General features: G+C 39.8%; 1 protein-coding gene across 1 annotated transcript in view; it reads right to left on the minus strand.

The window, feature by feature from the left end:
- ikzf1 (IKAROS family zinc finger 1 (Ikaros)) overlaps positions 1–22,472 on the minus strand; it is a 91,925-nt gene extending 69,453 nt beyond the window's left edge. Inside the window, exons 1-4 of the mRNA XM_078418714.1 lie at positions 22,453–22,472; positions 21,748–21,782; positions 20,133–20,195; positions 2,129–2,248 (exon numbers count right to left, since the gene is read on the minus strand). Of these exons, the coding sequence (XP_078274840.1) occupies positions 2,129–2,248; positions 20,133–20,195; positions 21,748–21,772 (208 nt within the window). The 5' untranslated portion in view covers positions 21,773–21,782; positions 22,453–22,472. The remainder of the gene's footprint in view (positions 1–2,128; positions 2,249–20,132; positions 20,196–21,747; positions 21,783–22,452) is intronic.
- Positions 22,473–24,229: the final 1,757 nt, after the last annotated feature.

A 24,229-nucleotide genomic window follows, 5' to 3' on the forward strand; every position in this document is an offset into this window, starting at 1 on the left:
TACCCATTAGAAAATAATGAACATTATTAAAGATGTTATAGGGCTACTGAACAGTCCTCACATAATCTAGGGTGTAGTCCCGATCTCAAAGATATCTCATGGTTGACCTGGCATCTTTTTTTATCTCCACAGAGAATTCTATAATGTTGTAACTCTATATTCTATACTCTGGTATTTTTCTTTTTGCACTACTGGTTGTACTTCTGTATAGTATGTTTGACTAGATAGCATGCAAACTTATTTTCCTACTGTATTTGGTACATTTGACAATAAAAAGATAATACTAATAACAATGTATATATCCCAGAAACAAATTTAAATAAAATAAGGTGATAACAAATTTAGCAAATTAGTTACATTGTTTCTCTGAGTATTTGAAAGCATTTTTGGATTGTAGTGTTAAAAAGTAATAGAAACAACAGATGCATGCACACTGTTTTAGTACTGTTTCATAAATATATGACTTGAATCTGTTTTGAATAGTTAGCCACTCATAGTCCAATCCTTTCTAAGGCAAAGCACAGCTGTTGGACAATACTGTTTTGGCGATAGGTAATTGCAATTTGCTACTGAACAGGGACACATTACATATCTACAAATAGTAATTGCGGGAAATTGAATGGCTGAATGTAATAAATGGCATTCCCTTGGAAATGTAATTAAAATTTAAACTCTTATTTTATTAACAACTTAGATACAGGGTTGTTCATTACAACCAATTTTGTAGGGTTATACATTCTGGTCATATGTTTTTTCAGTCATCCATGATGGAGACCTGAAATAGAATTTCAGCCAATGTTACCTGTTCAGGGGTGGGGGTTTGGGTGGGGTGTCATTTATCATCTTTAGAATCCATTAGAGAAATGTGTCTTCTCAGAGGGAAATAAACAAGTGCAAGCAGGCTTTTCAACTTGGAAAATTGCAAGCCTATTCATACTTGCCTTCCTCACATTCTCTGCAGGAGGTATTACCACTTCTCAGCAAACCTGCCTAACTTCTCCCCTTTCTGGCCCAAACACAACCTAAGTTTAAATTAATAGGCTCACCACAAACCAAATTCAAAAATATCTTGTCACACTTGGTCTCTACGTATGAGATCTGCTTATTCCGAGACAGGCCAAGGATCAGACATGAGAAAACCTGGTGCTCATGTTCTTCTGCTTTTATTTCAATCTTTAAAATCAAATTATCTTATGATGGTAGGTTATTATAGGTACATTGTTGGATCATAAATAATCCATCAGGCCAGTCAGGATTCTTTCTAAATTATTTCCTCATGACGTAATAGAAATAATCCTGGCCCAATCTATCATGCAAGGCCAGACTGGAAATATCTTGAGCATTTTTTTACGTTTAAAAGATGATTTTAACTGAATCATCCTACCACAACCAGAGAGCAGTCCTGAACTACGATCTACCTCTTTGGTGACCCTCGGACTATCCTTTATCGGACTTTGCTGGCTTTACCTTGCGCTAAACGTCATTCCCTTATCATGCATCTGTACACTATAAATGGATCGATCGTAATCATGTATTGTCTTTCTGATGACTGGTTAGCACGCAACAAAAGCTTTTCACTGTATCTCGGTACACGTGACAATAAACTGAACTGAAACTGATTTGCTATTTTGTATGGCATATTTGATTATGAATTTATACACATTAAAGCCTGCTTTATTTAGTAGACTTATGGAAACCAAATTTCTTTTCTAGTCATTGATAGAGCAAATATATTGGAGATAGTCAAATTGACTATGTTATTTTGAAAAGCCACATGCACATTAATTTAATCCCAGCTGCTGACTCTAAACACAATGCACAATAATGATAGTTCAAAGTAATTGGCCTCCAGAATTGATTTTTGCAGAATAACTTGAGCTACCACCTCCATATCGGATGTTTAACGATACTGACAAGGGATGAATTCCGAGCAACACATTTTGATAGCACATTATCTATATCTAAATTAAAATACATTTAAGGGGAAGCTAAATAAATACACGAGGGAGAAAGAATTAGAAGTTGAGGATGGCAGAGTTAGCTACAAAGGAAAACGAGGAGGTCCTTGCAGAGCATTAACTCTAGGAGAGAAATCTTTTCAAATTCATTCCAAAGATTTCACACTTACCAATAACCGTGTCACCCTGCAGGTTGATTTTGCCCCCGGTGCTGGTTGATAAATCTTCGGGGACGGGCATCTGCTCAAGTTCTTCTGGTTGGTCAATTATGGAAAGAGCTTCTTTACTCCCTTAATAAAAATAAATTGGTTGCAATATATAAATAAAAAAACAATCATCATAAAAAGTGCAAATCTGAAACAAAAATACACAGCAGGTCAGGCAGCACCTATATCAGAATAACGTCAAATATGTGTACTTTTGGAAGGAAAGTGTACCCATGTATTAACTGTAACTGTTCTTTAATTATCTTTGTCTATGAATTCTTGGAATATAGCATGAATAAGAAGTACAGGTAAGTTATACAGACAGTAAAGACTGTCCTTCCATTCAAGGGAGCATGGCTGATTCTGGTCTTCAAGTCTCTGTTCCCATCCAATCCTCTTTTATTTTATTCCCAATATCCAAAATTATATTCATATCTATCTTGAATATATATCAATGACTGAGTATCTGACACTCTCTGAAAAAGAGAAGACACATTTCCTTATCTCAGACTGAAATGGCTAACCTTTTATAGTGACTCTTGCCTCTGATATCCTAAAACTCAAACTGGAGAACAGCAAAAGTCCTGTCAAGCTAGACACAAAATGCTGGAGTAACTCAGCGGGTCAGGCAGCATTTCTGCAGAAAAGGAATAGGGAATATTTCAGGTTGAGACCATTCTTCAGACTGAGACTCTCGGTCTTGACCCAAAATGTCAAATATGTGTACTTTGGGAAAGAAAGTACTAAGGAATGTCAACTTTTCCTTTTTTCCAGAGATACTGCCTGACCCACTGAGTGACTTCAATACTTTGTGTCTATCTAAATGAATATAACCTGACTGTGATACAACCTTCTCTGGATGGACTGTAAAGCAACCCCAGGCAAAATTAGGGCTGCGGGGGTCTGCTTCCTAATTAACACCTGTGAACTGTTTATATGTGTTGTTAGGTTTGTGTGCTATTGTATGTTCTTTTTTAGTACCTGCGCTGATGTACAGCACTTTGGTCAACATGGGTTGTGTTTAAATGTGCTATACAAATAAAATTGACTTGACTTGACTTGACCTTTTGGTGCTTGGGCAAAGCTCCCTGGACCTGGAATATCTAATGGTGAAGTGCTGTCCCTACTACCTGCTGTGGGAATTCACTTAATTTGATTTGTAGAGGAACATGTGCCAAAGAAGACAAAATGAGCGTTCCCCACCAGAAACCATGGATGAGCCATGAGGTCCACTCCCAGGTGAACTCTAAGTTTGCAGTTTTCAAGTCAAACAAGCCTGAGTTGTACAAGAAATTAGTTTATGATCGTTATAAAGCCATCAAGTAGGCCGAGAATGGATTCTGGATCAAGCTAGGGTCCTGGGAAAAACAGAACCACTCACACCTAAGACATTCCCTCTTTCCACCCTCTTCTGTCAGGCAGAAGATTCAAAAGCTTAAAACAAATATCACCAGATTTAAGAACAATTTGCTTCCTATTGCTATCAAACTTTTGAATGGACCTCTCAAATACTAAGGATGAATTCTTGATCTTCCTATCTGTCTGAAGAAGGGTCTCGACCCGAAACGTCACCCATTCCTTCTCTCCTGAGATGCTGCCTGACCTGCTGAGTTACTCCAGCATTTTGTGAATAAATATCTTCGATTTGTACCAGCATCTGCAGTTATTTTCTTACACTTCCTATCTACCTTGTTGCAGGCCTTGCAGACTTCTTTTATGTCTGCACTTTCTCTGTTGTTATATTCTGTTTATTCTGATCAATTACAGTACCTTAATCAAGTTCCCTGTCAACATCTCCACTCCATGGAAAACAAACCCAGCCACTCATGCCTCTCCACATTTCTGCAAACTCTCCATCCCAGACAACATCCTCTATATACATTCCAGTGCAATCACATCCTTCCTATCGAGTGTCAAGCCGAACCACATACAGTGCTCCAGCAGATGTCTAACCAATATTTAATACAGTTGTCCTATAACCATTTTGCCCTTATATTCTATGCCTTGGTAATAATGGGTAGGTATGTTGTATACCTTCCTCGTGCCTTATGGTGCTGCCTTTTTCAGAGATCCTGGGCCATATAGACAATAGGTGCAGGAGTAGGCCATTCGGCCCTTTGAGCCAGCACCACCATTCAATGTGATCATGGTTGATCATTCTCAATCAGTACCCCGTTCCTGCCTTCTCCCCATACCCCCTGACTCCGCTATCCATAAGAGCTCTATCTAGCTCTCTCTTGAATGCATATCATATGCACTAAGGTCCTTCGGCTCCTACATACCTCTCACTGTGTATAGCCTAGTTTTATTAGTCCTCCCAAAATGCATCATCTCATAAAATTTTAGCTGCCATTTCTCTGCCCATCTTAACTACTCAAAAAATTCATTCTGTATACTGGGTTAAACCAGTTTTCAATATAATGGAATGCAATTTCCAGGCAATTTCTATGCTTTTACTAAAGTGGATATCCTCAATTTTTTCTCACATTATAATCTGCCAAATACTTTCTATTTCACTTAACCAATCCATTCCTGGCTCTTTGCATTCTGTTTCCAAAAGATCACCTTTCATTTTAGTTAGTTTTATCAGCAAATTTGAATATATTAAGTCTATTTCCCTTTGTTATTAACACACCTCAGGGCAATTGTTGTCTCTTGCCAACTATTATCTGTTGCTGGCAATTCTGAAGGGGACCACAGGATTTGAGTCATCACAACTTCAATCCTGGACTTGAATACACAGGTTTAATTCCAGGACTGAGTGACAGATTTAAGAGTCTGAAAATGTGACATTGCTTTATTTCTGGACACCTCTTAATCCCCATGCCAGCGATTTCTCAGTAATGCAATGGAAAATTGCCTCTCCAATCCTGCTCCCATCATGCCTGGCATGGACTCTGACCCCCACCCCCCCTCTCTCCCCGCTGAATACAGTACGGAATTCTAACGCTGCAGATTCAAAGATAAGTAAGAAGGCACAACTTTTTTTCACAATTTTAAAGATTTTCAATTATTTCAAACTACTTAGATGTGTTTTACATCATTCCTTTTATTCTAAATTTAAATAGTGATTTGATTTTTTAATTTCTCTGAATGTTGGGGAGATTAGTGAGTGGTTAAAATAACAGCATTAACAGAAAGCAGAGGTCCATCTCCAGCTTTGTGTTCTGTATGTCTTCAGGGGTGTTCTAGATGAAGGAACTGTGCACCCTCCTGCCTGCAGATGTCTATTGAGCATTCAGATCACAGTATCCAACTTGAGGATGTACAGAGCAAGTGAGTTAAGTGCAGATTTACGGGGACCTTGAGGGACCTTGATGGAGGAGTGGGCTGATTCTGGGAGTCATGCACAGTCCCATGTAAATAGCTGAGGACCTCCTCCTGAGCCTAGTGGCCTCTCAGTATGTAGAGGCTGACCAATATACAAACGGCTTATTTATTCCCATACTTTATTTTCTCTATTATCATTTTCTGTTAATGTAAACACAATTGGCTGAAGGGCCTGTTTCCACGCAGTATGACTTTGACACAGTCAGTCTTTTTCCCTTTCTATTTCTTTTTAGTCTATATCAATGTAATCGTTCAACTCCTCGAGTTCTTATTACGTTAAATATTATATACAAAATTCTTTTTTTGAACTCATTTATATACAAATAACTTCAATAATTTCCCATCTAATCAGTTTAAGTGAAAGAAAAACAATGACTATTGGTTTACACACATTTCAAGAATTAATTTAAATTATAGCCAATTCATGAGCAAAGTGTTCCAGTCATCAAAATGTTTAAACTGGTTAACAGGGTATATACTTGAGAGGATGCCAAGGGAATCATGCAATCATTCAAATCCAACCTAAAATTATTCTGTTATTCAAATTATACTTGGGTTTTAATTATAGTGTAAAAGGAGATAAGTAAAATTATACAAAAGTAAAAAGTATTAAAGGGAAGGACTAGAAAGGGATAGAGAAGGAATAAAGGTGGCCGAGTCAAATTCATACAGTATGGAAACTATCCCTTCAGCCAACTGTGTCTACCTTAACATAAAATGATAATGCATAAAGGTAAATATAGAAACATTGAAAATAGGTGCAGGAGTAGGCCATTCGGACCTTCAAGTCAGCACCGCCTTTCAATATGATCATAGCTGATCATCCAGAATCAGTACCCTGTTCCTGCTTTCTCCCCATATCCCTTGATTCCATTAGAAACAGAGAAACATAGAAAATAGGTGCAGGAGGAGACCATTTAGCTCTTTGAGCCAGCACCGCCATTCATTGTGATCAGGGCTGATCATCTACAATCAGTAACCTGTGCTGCCTGCCTTTTCCCCATATCCCTTGATTCCACGAGCCCCTCGAGCTCTATCTAACTCTCTTTTAAATTCATCCAGTGAATTGGCCTCCTCTGCCTTCTGTGCAGAGAATTCCACAAATTCACAACTCTCTGGGTGGAAAAAGGTTCTTCTCACCTCAGTTTTAAATGGCCTCCCCTTTATTCTTAGATTGTGTCCCCTGGTTCTGGACTCCCCCAACATTGGGAACATTTTTCCTGCATCTAGCTTGTCTAGTCCTTTTATAATTTTATACGTCCCTATAAAATCCCCTCACATCCTTCCAAACTCCAGTGAATACAAGCCTAGTCTTTCCAATCATTCCTCATATGACAGTCCCTCCATCCCTGGGATTAACCTTGTGAACTTACGCCGCACTGCCTCAATAGCAAGGACGTCCTTCCTCAAATTAGGAGACCAAAACTGCACACAATACTCCAGATGTGATCTCACCAGGGCCCTATACAACTGCAGAAGGACTTCTTTGCTCCAATACTCAAATCCTCTCGTTATGAAGGCTAACATGCCATTAGCTTTCTTCAGTGCCTGTTGTACCTGCACGCTTACTTTCAGCAACTGGTGTACAAGGACACCAAGGTCTTGTTGCACTTCCTCTTTACCTAATCTGACACGATTAAGATAATAATCTGCCTCCTTATTTTTGCCACCAAAGTGGATAACCTCACATTTATCTACATAATACTGTATCTGCCAAGCACCTGCCCACTCACTCAACCTGTCCAAGTCCCCATGCAACGTCCTAACATCCTCTTTGCAGTTCACACTGCCACCCAGCATTGTGTCATCCACAAACTTGCTAGTGTTACTTCTAATTCCATCATCCAAATCATTAATATACATTGTAAATAGTTGCAGCACCCTGCAGCACTCCACTCTCCACTGCCTGCCATTCTGAAAAGGACCTGTTTATTCCTACTCTTTGCTTCCTGTCTGCCAACCAGGAAGAGGAAAAAAAATAGTTAAGGCAAATATGGGTCCCTTGAAGACAGAGCAGGTGAATTTATTATGGGGAACAAGGAAATGGCAGACGAGTTGAACCGATACTTTGGATCTGACTTCACTAAGGAAGATACAAATAATCTCCCAGATGTTCTAGTGGCCAGAGATCCTAGGGTGACGGAGGAACTGAAGGAAATTAACATTAGGCAGGAAATGGTGTTGGGTAGACTGATGGGCCTGAAGGCTGATAAATCCCCAGGGCCTGATGGTCTGCATCCCAGAGTACTTAAGGAGGTGGCTCTAGAAATTGTGGACGCATTGGTGATCATTTTCCAATGTTCTATAGATTCAGGACCAGTTCCTGTGGATTGGAGGGTAGCTAATGTTATTCAACTTTTTAACGAAAGGAGGGTGAGAGAAAACAGGAAATTATGGACCAGTTAGTCTGACATCGGTGGTGGGGAAGATGCTGGAGTCCATTATAAAAGACAAAATTGTGGAGCATTTGGATAGCAGTAACAGGATCGTTCCGAGTCAGCATGTAATTATGAGGGGGTAAATCATGCTTGACTAATCTTCTGGAATTTTTTGAGGATGTAACTAGGAAAATTGACAGGGGAGAGCCGGTGGATGTCGTGTATCTTGACTTTCCGAAAACGTTCGACAAGGTCCCACATAGGAGGTTAGTGAGCAAAATTAGAGCACATGGTATTGGGGGTAGGGTACTGACATGGATAGAAAATTGGTTGGCAGACAGAAAGCAAAATGTGGGGATAAATGGGTCCCTTTCAGAATGGCAGGCAATGACTAGTGGGGTACCGCAAGGCTCGGTGCTGGGACCGCAGCTATTTACAATATACATTAATGACTTGGATGAAGGGATTAAAAGTAACATTAGTAAATTTGCAGATGACACAAAGCTGGATGGCAGTGTGAACTGTGAGGAAGATGCTGTGAGGTTGCAGGGTGACTTGGACAGGTTGTGTGAGTGGGCAGATGCATCGCAGTTGCAGATTAATGTGGGTAAATGTGAGGTTATCCACTTTGGTGGTAAGAATAAGAAGGCAAATTATTATCTAAATGGTGTCAAGTTAGGAAAAGGGGACCTACAATGAGATCTGGGTGTCCTAGTGCATCAGTCACTGAAAAGAAGCATTCAGGTACAGCAGGCAGTGAAGAAAGCCAATGGAATGTTGGCCTTCATAACAAGAGGAGTTGAGTATAGGAGCAAAGAGGTCCTTCTGCAGTTGTACTGTGCCCTAGTGAGACCGCACCTGGAGTACTGGACCGCACCTGTGTGCAGTTTTGGTCTCCAAATTTGAAGAAGGCTATTCTTGCTATTGATGGCATGCAGCGTAGGTTCACTAGATTGAATCCCGGAATGGCGGGACTGTCGTATGTTGAAAGATTGGAGCGACTTGGCTTGTATACACTGAAATTTAGAAGGATGAGAGGGGATCTTATTGAAACATATAAGATTATTAAGGGATTGGACACGTTCGAGGCAGGAAACACGTTCCCAATGTTGGGGGAGTCCAGAACCAGCGGCCACAGTTTAAGAATAAAGGGTAGGCCATTTAGAACGGAGATAAGGAAACACTTTTTCAGTCAAATAGTTGTAAATCTGTGGAATTCTCTGCCACAGAAGGCAGTGGAGGCCAATTCTCTGGATGCTTTCAAAAGAGAGCTAGATAGAGCTCTTAAAGATAGCAGAGTCAGGGGGTATGGGGAGAAAGCAGGAACGGGGTACTGATTGTGAATGATCAGCCATGATCACATTGAATGGTGGTGCTGGCTCAAAGGGCCAAATAGCCTATTCCTGCACCTATTGTCTATTGTTTAACCAATTCTATATCCATGTCAATACCCTACCCCCAATACCATTGGCTCTAATTCTGCTCACCAACCTCCCGTGTGGGACCTTATCAAAGGCTTTCTGAAAGTCTAGATACACTAGAAACATAGAAAATAGGTGCAGGAGGAGGCCATTTGGCCCTTCGAGCCAGCACCGCCATTCATTGTGATCATGGCTGATCATCTACAGTCAGTAACCTGTGCCTACCTTCTCCCCATATCTCTTGATTCCACTAGCCCCTAGAGCTCTATCTACCTCTCTTAAATTCATCCAGTGAATTGTCCGCCACTACCTTCTGTGGCAGAGAATTCCACAAATTCACAACTCTCTGGGTGAAAAAGTTTCTTCTCACCTCAGTTTTAAATGGCCTCCCCTTTATTCTTAGACTGTGTCTCCTGGTTCCGGACAACAACATTGGGAACATTTTCCCTGCATCTAGCTTGTCTAGTCCTTTTATAATTTTATATGTCTCTATAAGATCCCCTCTCATCCTTCTAAACTCCAGTGAATACAAGCCCAGTCCTTCCAATCTTTCCTCATATGAAAGTCCCTCCATCTCAGGGATTAACCTCGTGAACCTACACTGCCTCAATAGCAATTACATCCTTCCTCAAATTAGGAGACCAAAACTGCACACAATACTCCAGATGTGGTCTCACCAGGGCCCTATACTAGTTCAGAAGGACTTCTTTGCTCCTGTACTCAAATCCTCTCGTTATGAAGGCCAACATGCCATTAGCTTTCTTCACTGCCTGCTGTACCTGTACGCTTACTTTCAGCGACTGGTGTACAAGGACACCCAGGTCTCGCTGCACATCCCCTTTACCTAATCTGAAACAATTGAGATAATAATCTGCCTCCTTATTTTTGCCGCCAATGTGGATAAAGTCACATTTATCTACATTATACTGCATCTGCCATGCATCTGCCCACTCACTCAACCTGTCCGAGTCACCCTGCAACTTTCTAACATCCTCTTCGCAGTTCACACTGTCACCCAGCTTTGTGTCATCCACAAACCTGCTAGTGTTACTTCTAATTCCATCATCCAAATCATTAATATATATTGTAAATAGTTGCAGCCCCTTGCAGCACTCCACTCTCCACTGCCTGCCATTCTGAAAAGGACCCGTTTATTCCTACTCTTTGCTTCCTGTCTGCCAACCAGGAAGAGGAAAAAATAGTTAAGGCAAATATGGGTCCCTTGAAGACAGAAGCAGGTGAATTTATTATGGGGAACAGGGAAATGGCAGACGAGTTGAACCGGTACTTTGGATCTGACTTCACTAAGGAAGATACAAATAATCTCCCAGATGTTCTAGTGTCCAGAGATCCTAGGGTGACGGAGGAACTGAAGGAAATTAACATTAGGCAGGAAATGGTGTTGGGTAGACTGATGGGACTGAAGGCTGATAAATCCCCAGGGCCTGATGGTCTGCATCCCAGGGTACTTAAGGAGGTGGCTCTAGAAATCGTGGAAGCATTGGTGATAATTTTCCAATGTTCTATAGATTCAGGATCAGTTCCTGTGGATTGGAGGGTAGCTAATGTTATCCCACTTTTTAAGAAAGGAGGGAGAGAGAAAACAGGAAATTATAGACCAGTTAGTCTGACATCAGTGGTGGGGAAGATGCCGGAGTCAATTATAAAAGACGAAATTGTGGAGCATTTGGATAGCAGTAACAGGATCGTTCTGAGTCAGCATGTATTTATGAAGGGGTAAATCATGCTTGACTAATCTTCTGGAATTTTTTGAGGATGTAACTAGGAAAATGGACAGGGGAGAGCATCTTGACTTTAGTGTATCTTGACTTTCAGAAAGCCTTCGACAAGGTCCCACATAGGAGATTAGTGGGCAAAATTAGAGCACATGGTATTGGGGGTAGGGTACTGACATGGATAGAAAATTAGTTGGCAGACAGAAAGCAAATGGGTCCCTTTCAGAATGGCAGGCAGTGACTAGTGGGGTATCACAAGGCTCGGTGCTGGGACCACAGCTATTTACAATATACATTAATGACTTGGATGAAGGGATTAAAAGTAACATTAGCAAATTTGCAGATGACACAAAGCTGGGTGGCATCATCCAAATCATTAATATATATTGTAAATAGTAACGGCCCCAGCACCGAGCCTTGCGGCACTCCACTCTCCACTACCTGCCATTCTGAAAAGGACCCGTCTATTCCTACTCTTTGCTTCCTGTCTGCCAACCAATTCTCTATCCATGTCAATACACTACCGCCGATACCACGTGCTCTAATTTTGCTCACCAACCTCCCGTGTGGGACCTTATCAAAGGGTTTCTGTAAGTCTAGATACACTACATCCACTGGCTCTCCTTCATCCATTTTACTTGTCACATCCTCAAAAAATTCCAGAAGATTAATCAAGCTGGATTTCCCCTTCATAAATCCTTTTACCGCTATCCAAATGCACCGTTATTACTTCTTTAATAATTGAGTCCAGCATCATTCCCACCACCGATGTCAGACTAACTGGTCGAAAATTCCCTGTTTTCTCTCTCTCGCTCCTTTCTTGAAAAGTGGGATAACATTAGCTACCCTCCAATCCACAGGAACTGATCCTGAATCTATTGAACATTGGAAAATGATCACCAATGCATCCACGATTTCTTAAGCCACCTCCTTGAGTACCCTGGGATGTAAACCATCAGGCCCTGGGGATTTATCAGCCTTCAGTCCCATCAGTTTACCCAATACTATTTCTCGCCTAATGCAAATGTCTTTCAGTCCGTCTGTCTCCCTTGATCCTCTGTCCACGAGTACATCTGGGAGAATGTTTGTGTCTTCCTTAGTGAAGTCAGATCCGAAGTACCTGTTCAACTCTTCTGCCATTTCCTTGTTACCCATAATAATTTCACCCGTTTCTGCCTTCAAGGGACCCACATTTGTCTTTTCTAATCTTTTTCTCTTAACATGCCTAAAGAAGCTTTTACTGTGCTTCTTTATATTCTTGGCCAGCTTCGCTTCGTACCTCATCTTTTCAGCCCGTATTGCCCTTTTTGCTATCTTCTGTTGTTCATTGAAAGTTGCTCAATCCACTGGCTTCCTGCTACTCTTTGCAATGTTATACATCTTTTCTTTTAGTTTTATTCCATCTCTAACTTCCCTTGTCAGCCGCAGTTGCCTCTTACTCCCCTTAGTATCTTTCTTCCTCTTTGGAATGAAATGATCCTGCATCTTCTGGATTATGCCCAGAAATTCCTGCCATTGCTGTTCCACTGTCATTCCTGCTAGGATCCTTTTCTTTTCGACCTTGGTCAGCTCCTCTCTCATGCTTTCATAGTCCCCTTTGTTCAACTGCAACACTGACATTCCTGATTTAACCTGCTCCCTCTCAAATTGCAACTAATCATAAACTAATCATATTATGGTCGCTACCACCTTTACCTTGAATTCCCTTATTAAAACTGGCTCATTGGACAACACTAAATTCAGAATTGCCCAAAGAGCTTTATCTAACTCTCCCTTGAATACATATATGGAAAACAGATTGCTATTGTAGGCATGCACCCCCCTCCCACCCTACAATTCAGACATTATTCAACCAGCTACACTAACCTTTCCAGGTTTCACATGTCTGATTAAGCAAGAGGTTTAACTTGAAATGAAGCATTCCATGAAGAGCGAGTAGATCTCAAGTGGTGGAACCTCAAAACCCACCCTAACTATACTCATGTCAAATATCCTTACAACTGTTGAAATACATTTATAAACATTCAAAATTTACAATGTTTAAAAATAATATTATTAACAATGAATGTATTTAAAACATAGTTGATTTACAAAAAAAAAAATTCATTTAATAAAGAAAAAGAAAATCACTCATCTTTTGAATGTAGAAACAAGGAACTACAGATGCTAGTTTACAAAACAAAGACACAAAGTGCTGGAGTAACTCAGCAGGTCAGGCAGCATCTTTGGTGAATGACCTCCTGAGTTACTCCAGCACTTTGTGTCACCTACCTTAACTGTCTTGGTTGGTGAACCCTCTTAAATGAGTGGGACTGTATCAGGTAAACCAGCATAACATTTAGAGGCCAGATACAAAATGTATCTGGTTCTTTTGCCTTGTGTGATTGAACACCACTTCTCAAAGACTCAAAGAGGGAGGTCGGATGTATAACATCCAACTTCTAAATTTGAGCATGTCCTGTGCTTCTTGTTGCAGTGGGCAGAGGGGGAAATCATAGACACACTGAACAATGGAGGATGGTACAATCTGGCCTCTGATGTCAAAAACAGCAGTGGATTGTAAAAAGCTAAAACCATTCTGCATGAAGCAGGACACAACGTGCTGGAGTATATCAGCAGGTCAGGCAGCATCTCTGGAGGACATGATAAATTACGTTTCATCTGAAGAAGGTCCCGACCAAAATGTCACCTATCCATGTTCTCCAGAGATGCTGCCTGACCCGCTGAGTTACTCCAGCACTTTGCGTCTTTTTGTCTAAACCGTCATCTGCAGTTCCTTGTTTCTGCATGAAGCAGGTTTGATCTTATGGTCTGAATATAATGATTTCCTAAATCATCCAATCCATCATTTGTTTTTTCCTTACTTAAAATTAATGTTATATAAAATACATGTATTTTGTGATTTATTTGATCCTCTGAAGCAGTTAAAATGGAGGAATCTAATACAAAGTTTATTCCCTTTTCTGCCATGTAAAACTACTATGAGTTTGATCTATTTATTGTCTCTCAATATATGTTTGACTTGAGCAACTCTAATTTAATGAGTACATGTTAAGACCATTTTTTTCAAAGGAGAAGAGCAAAGACGTAAAAACAAGAGAGCCCATGCTCATGCCAGGTTTGAGATAACGTTAATCATCTTGGGTAAGCCAAACTCCATGATATGAGTTGGAATACGGGTTGAGAAGAGAATGAGACAGGTGAAAAACAGGTCCATGCCTGGTTAATACGGAACCTGGAAATTAATTCACCAAATGTTAATAAAGCTAATCTCAATATTATTCTGCTTGATGCTTGATGATTGAAATTGAAACATTAACTTTTTCAACTTGGGTAATAGATGCACATATGGTGGTTTACGTCTTTCCAGCATGTTGTATGTAACCCTCATTATTACCACCTCTAAAATTCAACTAACTTGGTCACACATGACGTCCACTTAATTAAATCATGCTGACTGTCTTGATTTAACCCTGACTGTCTAAATGCTGATCTAGGCTGATCCTCTGAATTTCTTCGACTATTTGATCCTCTGACTTTCTTCCCTTTTAAATAATGGCTCCATCTTATCAGTCTTCATGTTCTCTGCAAGATGGCTGCAGTTTTCCAGAACTAGAATATTATCATTGGAGCCTTCAGTGGCTTTCTTTTGGAAACTGACATGTATTTTATATGGGCCTGGGAACATTTTTAGGCATTAAAACCCTTGAATGTCCTCTCTATGTTCATTATGCTACTTTGCATTATTTTTATTAATGTCAATGCCCATATCATCCACCTTTACCTTGAAGCCAGAGGCAACATCGTAATTTAAAAGCTTTTGTACCTGGGTCAATCCTGACTACGGATGCGGTCTGTATGGAATTTGTACGTTCATCCCATGACCTGTGTAGGTTTTCTCCAGGTGCTCTTTTTTCCACCCACACTCCAAAGACGCATTTGTGCGTAGGTTAATTGGCTTCAGTAAATATTGTAAATTGTCCCGAGTATGTGTAGGATAGCATTAGTTTTCGGGGATCGCTGGTCGCCGCGGACTTGCTGGGTCGAACGGCCTGTTTCCGCGCTGTATCTCTAAACTAAACTAAACTCAGTGCCCCTCCTAACTAACTGCTTTGGTCTCTGCTAGTAACTACTCTTGGGTTAGTCTTTCCCTTTGCTTTTCCATGAATTTACCTGCAAATATTTCTGCATAGGCACTCTGAACTTCCTTTTTAGTTTCAACACTGCATCCTTTAGTTATGCTGCAGTGTTAAGCTCTCAGTGTTTGTAACAAGTTTTCCGTCTTTTTTTACCCTATCTTGCACCACGTGTTCCATGACATCCACTGAGGTCTAGATTTTGTGTTTTACTTTCCTTTATTGGGTGTGAACCCTTATATCTCCTCCTGAATGTCTATCTTTTCTCCCAGAAACATACCCAATCCAAATGTGTCCTGAGAGGCTCAATGTGGAGAGGATGTTTCCTTCTGTGGGAGAATCCAGAACGAGGTCAATGTTTAAAATAAAAAGAATATCTATTTAAGCACATAGGAGAGAAATTTGTTCTTTCAGAAGGTGGTCAAGATTTGGAAATTCAGTCCTCAAATGCTTTTGCTAAAGCAGTCATAAAGCCATACAAACATACAGCACAAAAATAGGCTTTATGGCCCTCGTCCATGCCAATCATCAATTACCCATTTACCCTAGTCCTACACTAATCCTGTTTTATTCTCCCTACATTAACCTAACTATAAACCAGGAACAATTAATAGTGGTCTATAAATCTACCAACCCTCACATCTTTGGCATTGTGAAGGTAACCACAGCACCCTGGCCCTATAGCAGGAGTGTCCATGTCGCGGGGCTGGAAACTGGAAGTATCCTGAGCTAATTTTGCTACCATCATCATCTATTGTAGCAAGTAATGGCTCCCACTGATTGTCGCCGGAAGCTTGCTCCCTTTTCAGGACGGACGATGACAGCGATGTCAACATTTGAAACGTAGATGATGGACATGAAAGAAGAAGACCACAGCACCCTGAAGAATCCCATTCAGCCACAGAGAACATGCAAACTCTACACAAATAACACCGGAGATTAGGATTGATCCAGAACCTATTAATTACACCACTGTGATGACTTTGAATATGTTTTAAGGCAGAGGCAAGTAGCCAAATGGGTGGAAGGTTAGCAGGTGCAGTTGGGAATGTAGACTTGAGGTTTTAATTGGATTAACCATGGTCTCACTGAATAGCAGATCTGACTCGAGGAACTATAGTTGCCTGCTCTGACACTGGTTTACATTCAACTAACTCTTTCTCATTCACGTTACTAAATCTAAACATACCTAAATATGAAGAATAATAACTGTTGATATAAACAAGCACAGAGTTTCAAATGGCCTTTACTCTTCCCATTGCTTTACTACAAGTAAAAAAGTGTACACTGCATCTTCAAGTCTTCCAATGCTTTTGGTTCTCTGCGCAAGTATTTGTGAAATAAATTTAGGTAAGACTTTAAGAATAGTTGAGAAAAATTCATTTAACGAGGAGGCAAATGTTGCCCTTCACTCTTCTATGTAATGTACATAATTTCACACCACATAACAGGAAAACTTGCCGCAAAAAGACAAAATAGAATCTTTGAAAAAGTATGTCACAGTGCAGTGCAGTGCAGTTCCGAAAACACAGAATTCCTTCTATGAATTTAATCCTGTACCTGCACAAATGTTGATACCTGTTCCACATTCAAAATTTTAATTTGTGATAAATTAACTTTGTGAGAAACATCAAATTAGTTACTGTTGAGCTCGGTTTGAAATTGGTTGCGGATTAATCTTGGTCACATTAAATTACTCACTATAAAATTTGTTGACACTGTATTTATAATTATTCTTTCAACAATATATTTGAAATTTTATTTATTCATGAAATTTAGACATTGCTTGAGAAGATTACCCATGAGAAACTGGTGATGAGTTGCCTTCACAAATGTTGCAGTCTACATGGTGAGGGTGCAGGAAGGAAAATAATTCCAAGATTTTGATCTGAGGCCAATGAAGAATGGTAGAAATGGAACTAATGTGGAATTGTATATTACTTAGAAATGGAGTTGTAGATGTGTGCCTATTGCCATTACCCTCAGTGGCGGGAATTGCCAACTTGGGAGGCTTTGATAAGAAAACCATGGCAAGTACGTAGATTGGATTGCTGAGGTAACATAACCATTCATGGTCTGCTGATGCTGGAATAAGTGAATGGTTAATGTGGTGGATAATAAACGATTCAAATATGTTGTTTATTTGTTTTTTAGTGCAATGATTGCAGTCAGTATGAAAATCTGCATTGGAAGGTATTCCATCTTTCCTTACAACAATCTTTCAGTGAGGCTGGCAGTATTTCCAATGCAATGCAGCTAAAGTAAGAGTAGTCTGGAATTTGCTATGATAGAAATGATGAGTTGATCACAACTCTTTGCTATTTATGTGCGAATCAGACAGCAAATTCTGACAAATACATACACGGTTGGCATATTTACTTTAGCTGTATTGAATTAGAAATGCTGCCAGCCTCACTGAAAGATTGTTGTAAGAAAAGATGGAATAATGTCCAATGCAGACTTCCATACTGTCTGCAATCATAGCAATAATAAAAACATATTACATTTATGGCATGGATTGAGACTATTTGGTTCATTGAGCCTGTAAAGACCAAACAAGTGTCCCTAACCTAATTCCACCTTCTAGTGCTAGGTCCTTCATTCAAAAATATTACCGTTAACATAAGCCATCAGAGATATTTTGTTTCTTTATTAACTGTACAAAAATAACATCTTGGTCTCTGGTATTAAATGAATTATTAAAAGTGGCATCTTATACAAATTTTACCAGCATTCCTGTCAGGGTACTCTTTTAATGATGTGTTGTTTTAATTGTTTCTCAGGAATTGAAATTTATCCTTTAAAAATATGAAGTCTACTTCCTTCAGCTTCTAAGGTTTTGTTCAAAGATCTTTAAGACACCAATCATGCTTTTTTTCCCCTTCTCTCTCTTAATTAATTCTTTCTTTCCTTTTCTTTATTTTACTTCCCGCACCTGATTTGACATTGAATTCATTATTCTAATTAACACTTCCTAGTTCAGAATCTGCCATGCTTATTATTCATCAGTCTGGTTGGCTGCAGAGGGCACAGATTTGCAAAAGACAAACTTCAATGAAAATTCTCATCTTCTATGGAAATCTAACAAAATGACATTATGCTGCTCAACGAGGAATCTAGCCCAATGTCTTTTTTGACATCATTTGTTTTCTTTCATTTTTCAATAGAGAACATTCATTTTAAAAGATAATAAATGACAAATACATCAATTTAGCACATCCTGAGGTCATGAAAGATGGTCTTTTGTAGGCCAGAAAGGAATAAAAACGATTAGAAGTAGAAGGCAATAGAGAATATACTTAGTGAAAAGATATGTGCTAATATGTGTTTAGGAAAAATACTCGAGTTGTTTTGCCCTTTGGATACCCAAAGTCAATGGCTAAATGCAAAAGACTCTAGTTCCTGGAAATCAAAAATAAAACAGAAAATCGTGATATACTCAGCAGGTCAAGCAGCATCTGTGGAGGGAGAAATCATGTTTCTGAAGATTCTCACAAGAGCTGCTTGACCTCCAATGTTACCTGTTATATTTAACATCTTGGTGCTCCATGAGCATGGCCAGGTGCTCTGCTTGTTCCAATATTTGATTTAAAATTTTAAATTCATAATTTTTGTACTCTCTTACAGAAATCCATCTCAGGATGTAAACCAGAATCATGATCAAAATCTACCAAGGGGCTTTTTATCACAGTTCACTCCTGTGGAAGTAGATTGCAGAGGGATCCACCTGCAAGCTATTGAACTTTGGAGTAGATGCTGGTCCTAAAAAAGACCTGAACCAGGAAATACATGGCTGTTTTAAAAGACTTGGACAGAAAGCTGAACAGCTGTCATTAAGTACAGGATGAGATGATAAGCAGCTGTTGGGAGGAACCTGGACTGAGGGGAATAATTGCCACATTGGAAATGACCTGAATTGCAATTACAGTGACACACATCATACACTTCCATTCAGGTTATGTGGCCTCACTTTAAAGGTAACCAATCAGTTTTTTTTGTTGAAAAATACGTTATTTAGTAATTTTATTTCATTTTTCTATGGTCGTCACACAAAAAAATGTAATAGTAACAGTTTAGCAAATGGAATGGCTGATATCGTTGAGGACAGGCATGTTTCATGTTTGTGAATGTGAGGATTTGGCACTCAAGAACATCAGTGGCTAATGTGGAACGTTATTGCAGATAATGTAGTCTAGATGTGGGGGTGGATGTGTGACATGAGTCATTGCATTTAATGTTTCATATTTGTGCCACATATGTGAGAAAATTCTACTCAGGGTGCTGAGAAGCAAGCCTCAACCAGAAAGAACTAAACAGGTAATATTTAAAAAGCAAATAATTGAATAAACTTTATTCATTCAATATATATAAAGTTAATGAGGAAAATATATTTTAAGCTACATAACTATCAAGGGAAATATGAAAATTAAACTAAGGTAATTTCTTGCTCTCAACATAACTATTTCTCAAAATGCTTCCTTTGTTTATATATTATTGGGAAAAATACAATATGGCTGGATTACAAAATACAAATAACACAAGAATTACATTCATACAAAGAAAGAATTTTGTTTTGTTCCATATTGTGCAATCAATCCCAAGAGTCATTCCTTTAAGTTCCTCTATCCATTATGTACTGTTTCTGTCTGTGCTACTGATACAATTCCTGTTTTTTATAATAAACCTTAATTGTAGATAAGTATCCTGAATATGGATTATTAGGTTTTGCAAGCCTAGCATCGGCCTAAAAAAGTGTTATCGAAGAAGTTGGCTGTGGGTGTGTCTTCTCCACCCTGACTACAACAGTTCATGAAAGTTCAACTGTCTTGTGTGCTATAGCATAAAACTTGTGCAGTTAACTTCCTAAAAAACAGCACAAAACATTGAGAATTTCAAGTGCAAACACGTATTAATGTCTGAGAGATAACTGTATAAGAGTTTGGAGCAAATACATAAGTGCCATTTACCTGTCTCACCTGACAGCTGGGAAATGTCCTGTGCCTCTTCAGTTTCCATATTCTGCTGGCACTCTGTGGTGAGGAAAGGAATGATGTGGCGAGTTACTAGATAGATGATAATGAAACTGCTTACTATTCTAACTCACTAACGGATATGGAAAGATATTCCCTTCTCCCTTCAGTTTCAAATAATCTTGAAAAAAACCTGTAAATTACTATCTGACAAGGAGATCCTGTTCTTTCGCAGATTATAAAGATTTATAGAAATTTCATTATAGGCAGAGGTTGACAAAATTTGTTATTTATTGTTAATTTCCCACTCCATAATAACCCAAAAATGCAAACTGACTGCAACAAAATTAAGCAGAAAATTAAATGGCCCTAGGTCATTGTATGTGAAGAGAAGCACAGAATTCATTCTCTGGTTGATCTATAGTTATGTTCTCTCTAATTTACTGAGCATGCATCGATGAACCTTGAGTCAGCTTTGTGACACTTGTACAATCAGCAATCAAAAATGAAGCAATTTACAGAAGAATGTCTCATTTACCCAAGCAGGACTGCATATTTGAGCAGCATCAGTTCTGCCTTGATTAATAATGAATACACCTCATACAACGGCAGATGGGCAGAAACGCAGCTTTAGACTCTGTCCTCACTTCAGGAAGGCTCGGTGACCAATTTTGTCAGTTAACTCCTACATAGGGAGAAGTGAATCTCCCTAAAATAGCGAAACAAACCAAGGAGAGAAAGGGAACCCGTGCCTTCCTGTTTTACTGACAGATGGCTCCACAGATTTGGAACAAATGATGGGAAGCTGTTACCCTTCTGTAATGGCACTTTATGAACACTGGTTTTGAGCAATGGCGAACAGCATAGAATGGGGGAGGGAGGGAGGGGGGGGGGGGGGGGGGGTGGGTTGACGTTCAGTGGGGTGGAAATAATTTACAGTTTTTTTTTTCAGGATTGCAAGTTCCCATGATTGACATCCAGAGATGTCATATTCAACAGTTACAAAAGGAAATCTTGCAAAACCAGTAATGCAATTCGTTATCAGGATTATCAAATAACAAATTTGAACTCCAAAATTTACAAACTTATGTCCAACATGTCCAAATTCCAAAATGTGCCTCCAATGCCCAATGTTCATTTTAATGTCCAAATTCCAAAATGTGCCTCCAATGCCCAATGTTCATTTTAATGTCCAAATTCCAAAATGTACCTCCAATACCCAATGTTCAATTTAAGGTTCACCAACCTCCCCCAATCCATCCAGATAAATAAAGATTTATGCAAATACCTGAATACTAATTTGGCTAATAGCAAGCCTTCAAAATAAATGAGTTCCTCCTGCTGCACACCCCAATCCTATATAATTCTGAAATGACTAATTTACACAACATTATTATTTTTCAAATTCTCCGTAGGAATGGAGCAAATTGAGCCTCCTCTTTCATATGCGAAGGTTCGCCCAATTTATTTGACAATCTGGAACAATTACACGTGGCCGCAAATAAATATAAGTCGCAAATTTGTTGAAATTAGCGATCGAATAAAGTTCTCTATACCACATCTGAAAAACAGAAGTTGTTTTATCCAACTTCCTCAAGATAGTTCAACTAACCTTCCTCATTCTCTAGACCGTGCATGTTAGCGATTCTAATGGGGGAGAAAACAAGTCTTCAATTAATCTCCAGAATTACATTTATTCGAAACTTTCAGAAGTGAAACATCCCGGGGAGAGAGAAGCGCACCACTGTGGTATGCAAATTCCTCGACCAGCGCTGGGACATGAACAAGTGTGCCAGCTTCTGAACTGAATTAATAAACGATAACACCGCATAATAGTTTCTCACTGCAAAAAAAATATTCCAATAGATTACGAAGTCATATAATTCAGCATTCAAACTCTGACAATAAATTACAATGGAAACTAATCCATCGCAACAGCTTTGACATACGCAGTAATGTGCTTCGGGATTCTGCAGCGCTACAAAGTTTTATGAATAACACCCCAACAAAAGTTATGGATAGATAGATATATAGATATAAAACTCTATTCAGATTGCGAATGATGGGCCTCCGAAGTCATTTCGGTCACAGGCGATTCGAGGCAGCGATGACAGCAAAGCTTAACAGGCTAACAGGTGCCCCAACAAACTATGGCAAAATACAATCAGACTTTCCGCATTATTTTTTGTTGCAATTGACAATCCCACAGCATTTTAGTCCCTGCGTGGATGTGTGTGTGTGAATGTGCCAGTTTTACGCGGTGTGGGGCGAACTTTCGGGCAAAGTTGGACGAGTTGCGTGGCCGTTCTTCCCTTACCTGGATCCCTGGTCGCTGGCGGCAGACACAGCCCGGCAGTTCCTGCTCCATGTGCAGGCAGCACTTGGAGTCCCTGCAGCTGTACATCTCTCCCCGCTCGACTTCCTCCTTCCAATGCGCCGGCCACGCGCGCACACCCTCGTGCTGGGATTGGTGGAAGAGCCCAGGGCTCGGACGCGGCAGATGCCCTTGCAGCCGAGCGCTGGGATGAGGCACCGGCCGCTGCTCGCTCATCGCGGCAACGGAGCTGCAGCAGAGTGCAAGCACGGCCAGAGTCCTTTACATGCTGCCAAGGGCAATGGGGAAGTGTGGACCACACGCCACCCGGCTGTTATTCCAAGTGATGGGGAACATCAGAGAAGTCGAAGCTTAAACTGTCATCTTAAGGTTGTGCAAATATTCAGTTTCGAATTACTTAAGGCATCTCCATCTTTATTAAAAGTGGCCAGCTTTTTTCCCCACTCGTGAACCAAAACATAAGACCGATCAACTGCAATAGCCATGATTTTATAGCATATTGTCTTGGCCTCATCCCTTCCCAAATGAAAGAAGAGTTTGATTTCCTCTAATATTAATGCTCCTTCATATTTCACTGGGTTGAATAACACATTATTTCCCTGTCACACCTCTCAAATTTGAGCAATGTTAGGGAATGCTCCATACCATGTTGAGTGCTCAGACTACTTCACCCTACAGAAGCAGCAACTTCTTACCAGAGGTTGTTGTCATTGGCATTTGCCAAGTAATGGCAAATATTGCATCCAGTCTACCCACTGGCTGTAAACTTCAAACTTCACATTTCATTTGATCACAATGGCCCAGGCAGCTGGCACAAAAATACTTGCAGTGTCCATTTAGCAACTTCTGTCTCTTGGCCTAGCTGATGGTCCTAAAAGAAAGCAGAAACAGAGTTTGTTTGAAGTCAACGAAGATACAAAGTTCTAGAAAAACTCAGCATCTCACAAAATAGGCTGATTCAAGTGAGGGGAGTGGGGTGGGGGAAGGGGTAAGAGTCAGGTTGGGTTCAGGAGCTTCAATCCATATGCTTTTTGGGATGCCCCATCAGTGGTCCAGACTAAAACCTCAGCCCGGTCCATCATGGCATCTGCTGTTTGGTAGCATTTCTTTTTTTGGAGGCAAGACCTAGTACCGCACACCTGGTTGCTTCTCTGCCCAACCCATGGAGGTTTCTCGGCAGTTTCCAGCCATTCAGCACTCAGTGTTGATGGCTTTAGGTGATACCAATTATTGTGGTGACATTAACAGATCTGACTATTCAACCCAGTATGACATTTGCGTGTTCATAGCAATGATTTTCATTTTACCATGTCAAGATCTGCAAGTGGCTAAGAGGTTGGAAGTAATGGGGTGGGATAGGATGATGGGTGGGTGAGCTGCAACTTCAGGGACATTAGGTCCAATGGCATTTCTCAGCCTATTGTACATAATTGTAAGGGGTGTGAAGCAACTGATTGGATTATGAATGTTTGTAGGTATTATTTAAATGGACAGTAGGTGGTTTAGGAGAGGCCACTGATCACCACACCTAAACAGCTGATATACCATTAGATTTGGAAGTGCACTTATTCATAACATGTAACTTTTAATGGGTTTTTCTTAATCAGATTAATGTGAGATTTTCTCTATGCTATAGTACAGAGTTGAAAAATTAATTACAGAATGTATTGATGCATGATCTATTACTCAGCAATTTTAAAGAAGGAATTTATATACATTAAAGAAATAAATGGATAAACATAATAGAGGACAATTATTT

This window comes from Rhinoraja longicauda, chromosome 2, assembly GCF_053455715.1.
Source record: "Rhinoraja longicauda isolate Sanriku21f chromosome 2, sRhiLon1.1, whole genome shotgun sequence".
NCBI classification, from domain to species: Eukaryota; Metazoa; Chordata; class Chondrichthyes; order Rajiformes; family Arhynchobatidae; genus Rhinoraja; species Rhinoraja longicauda.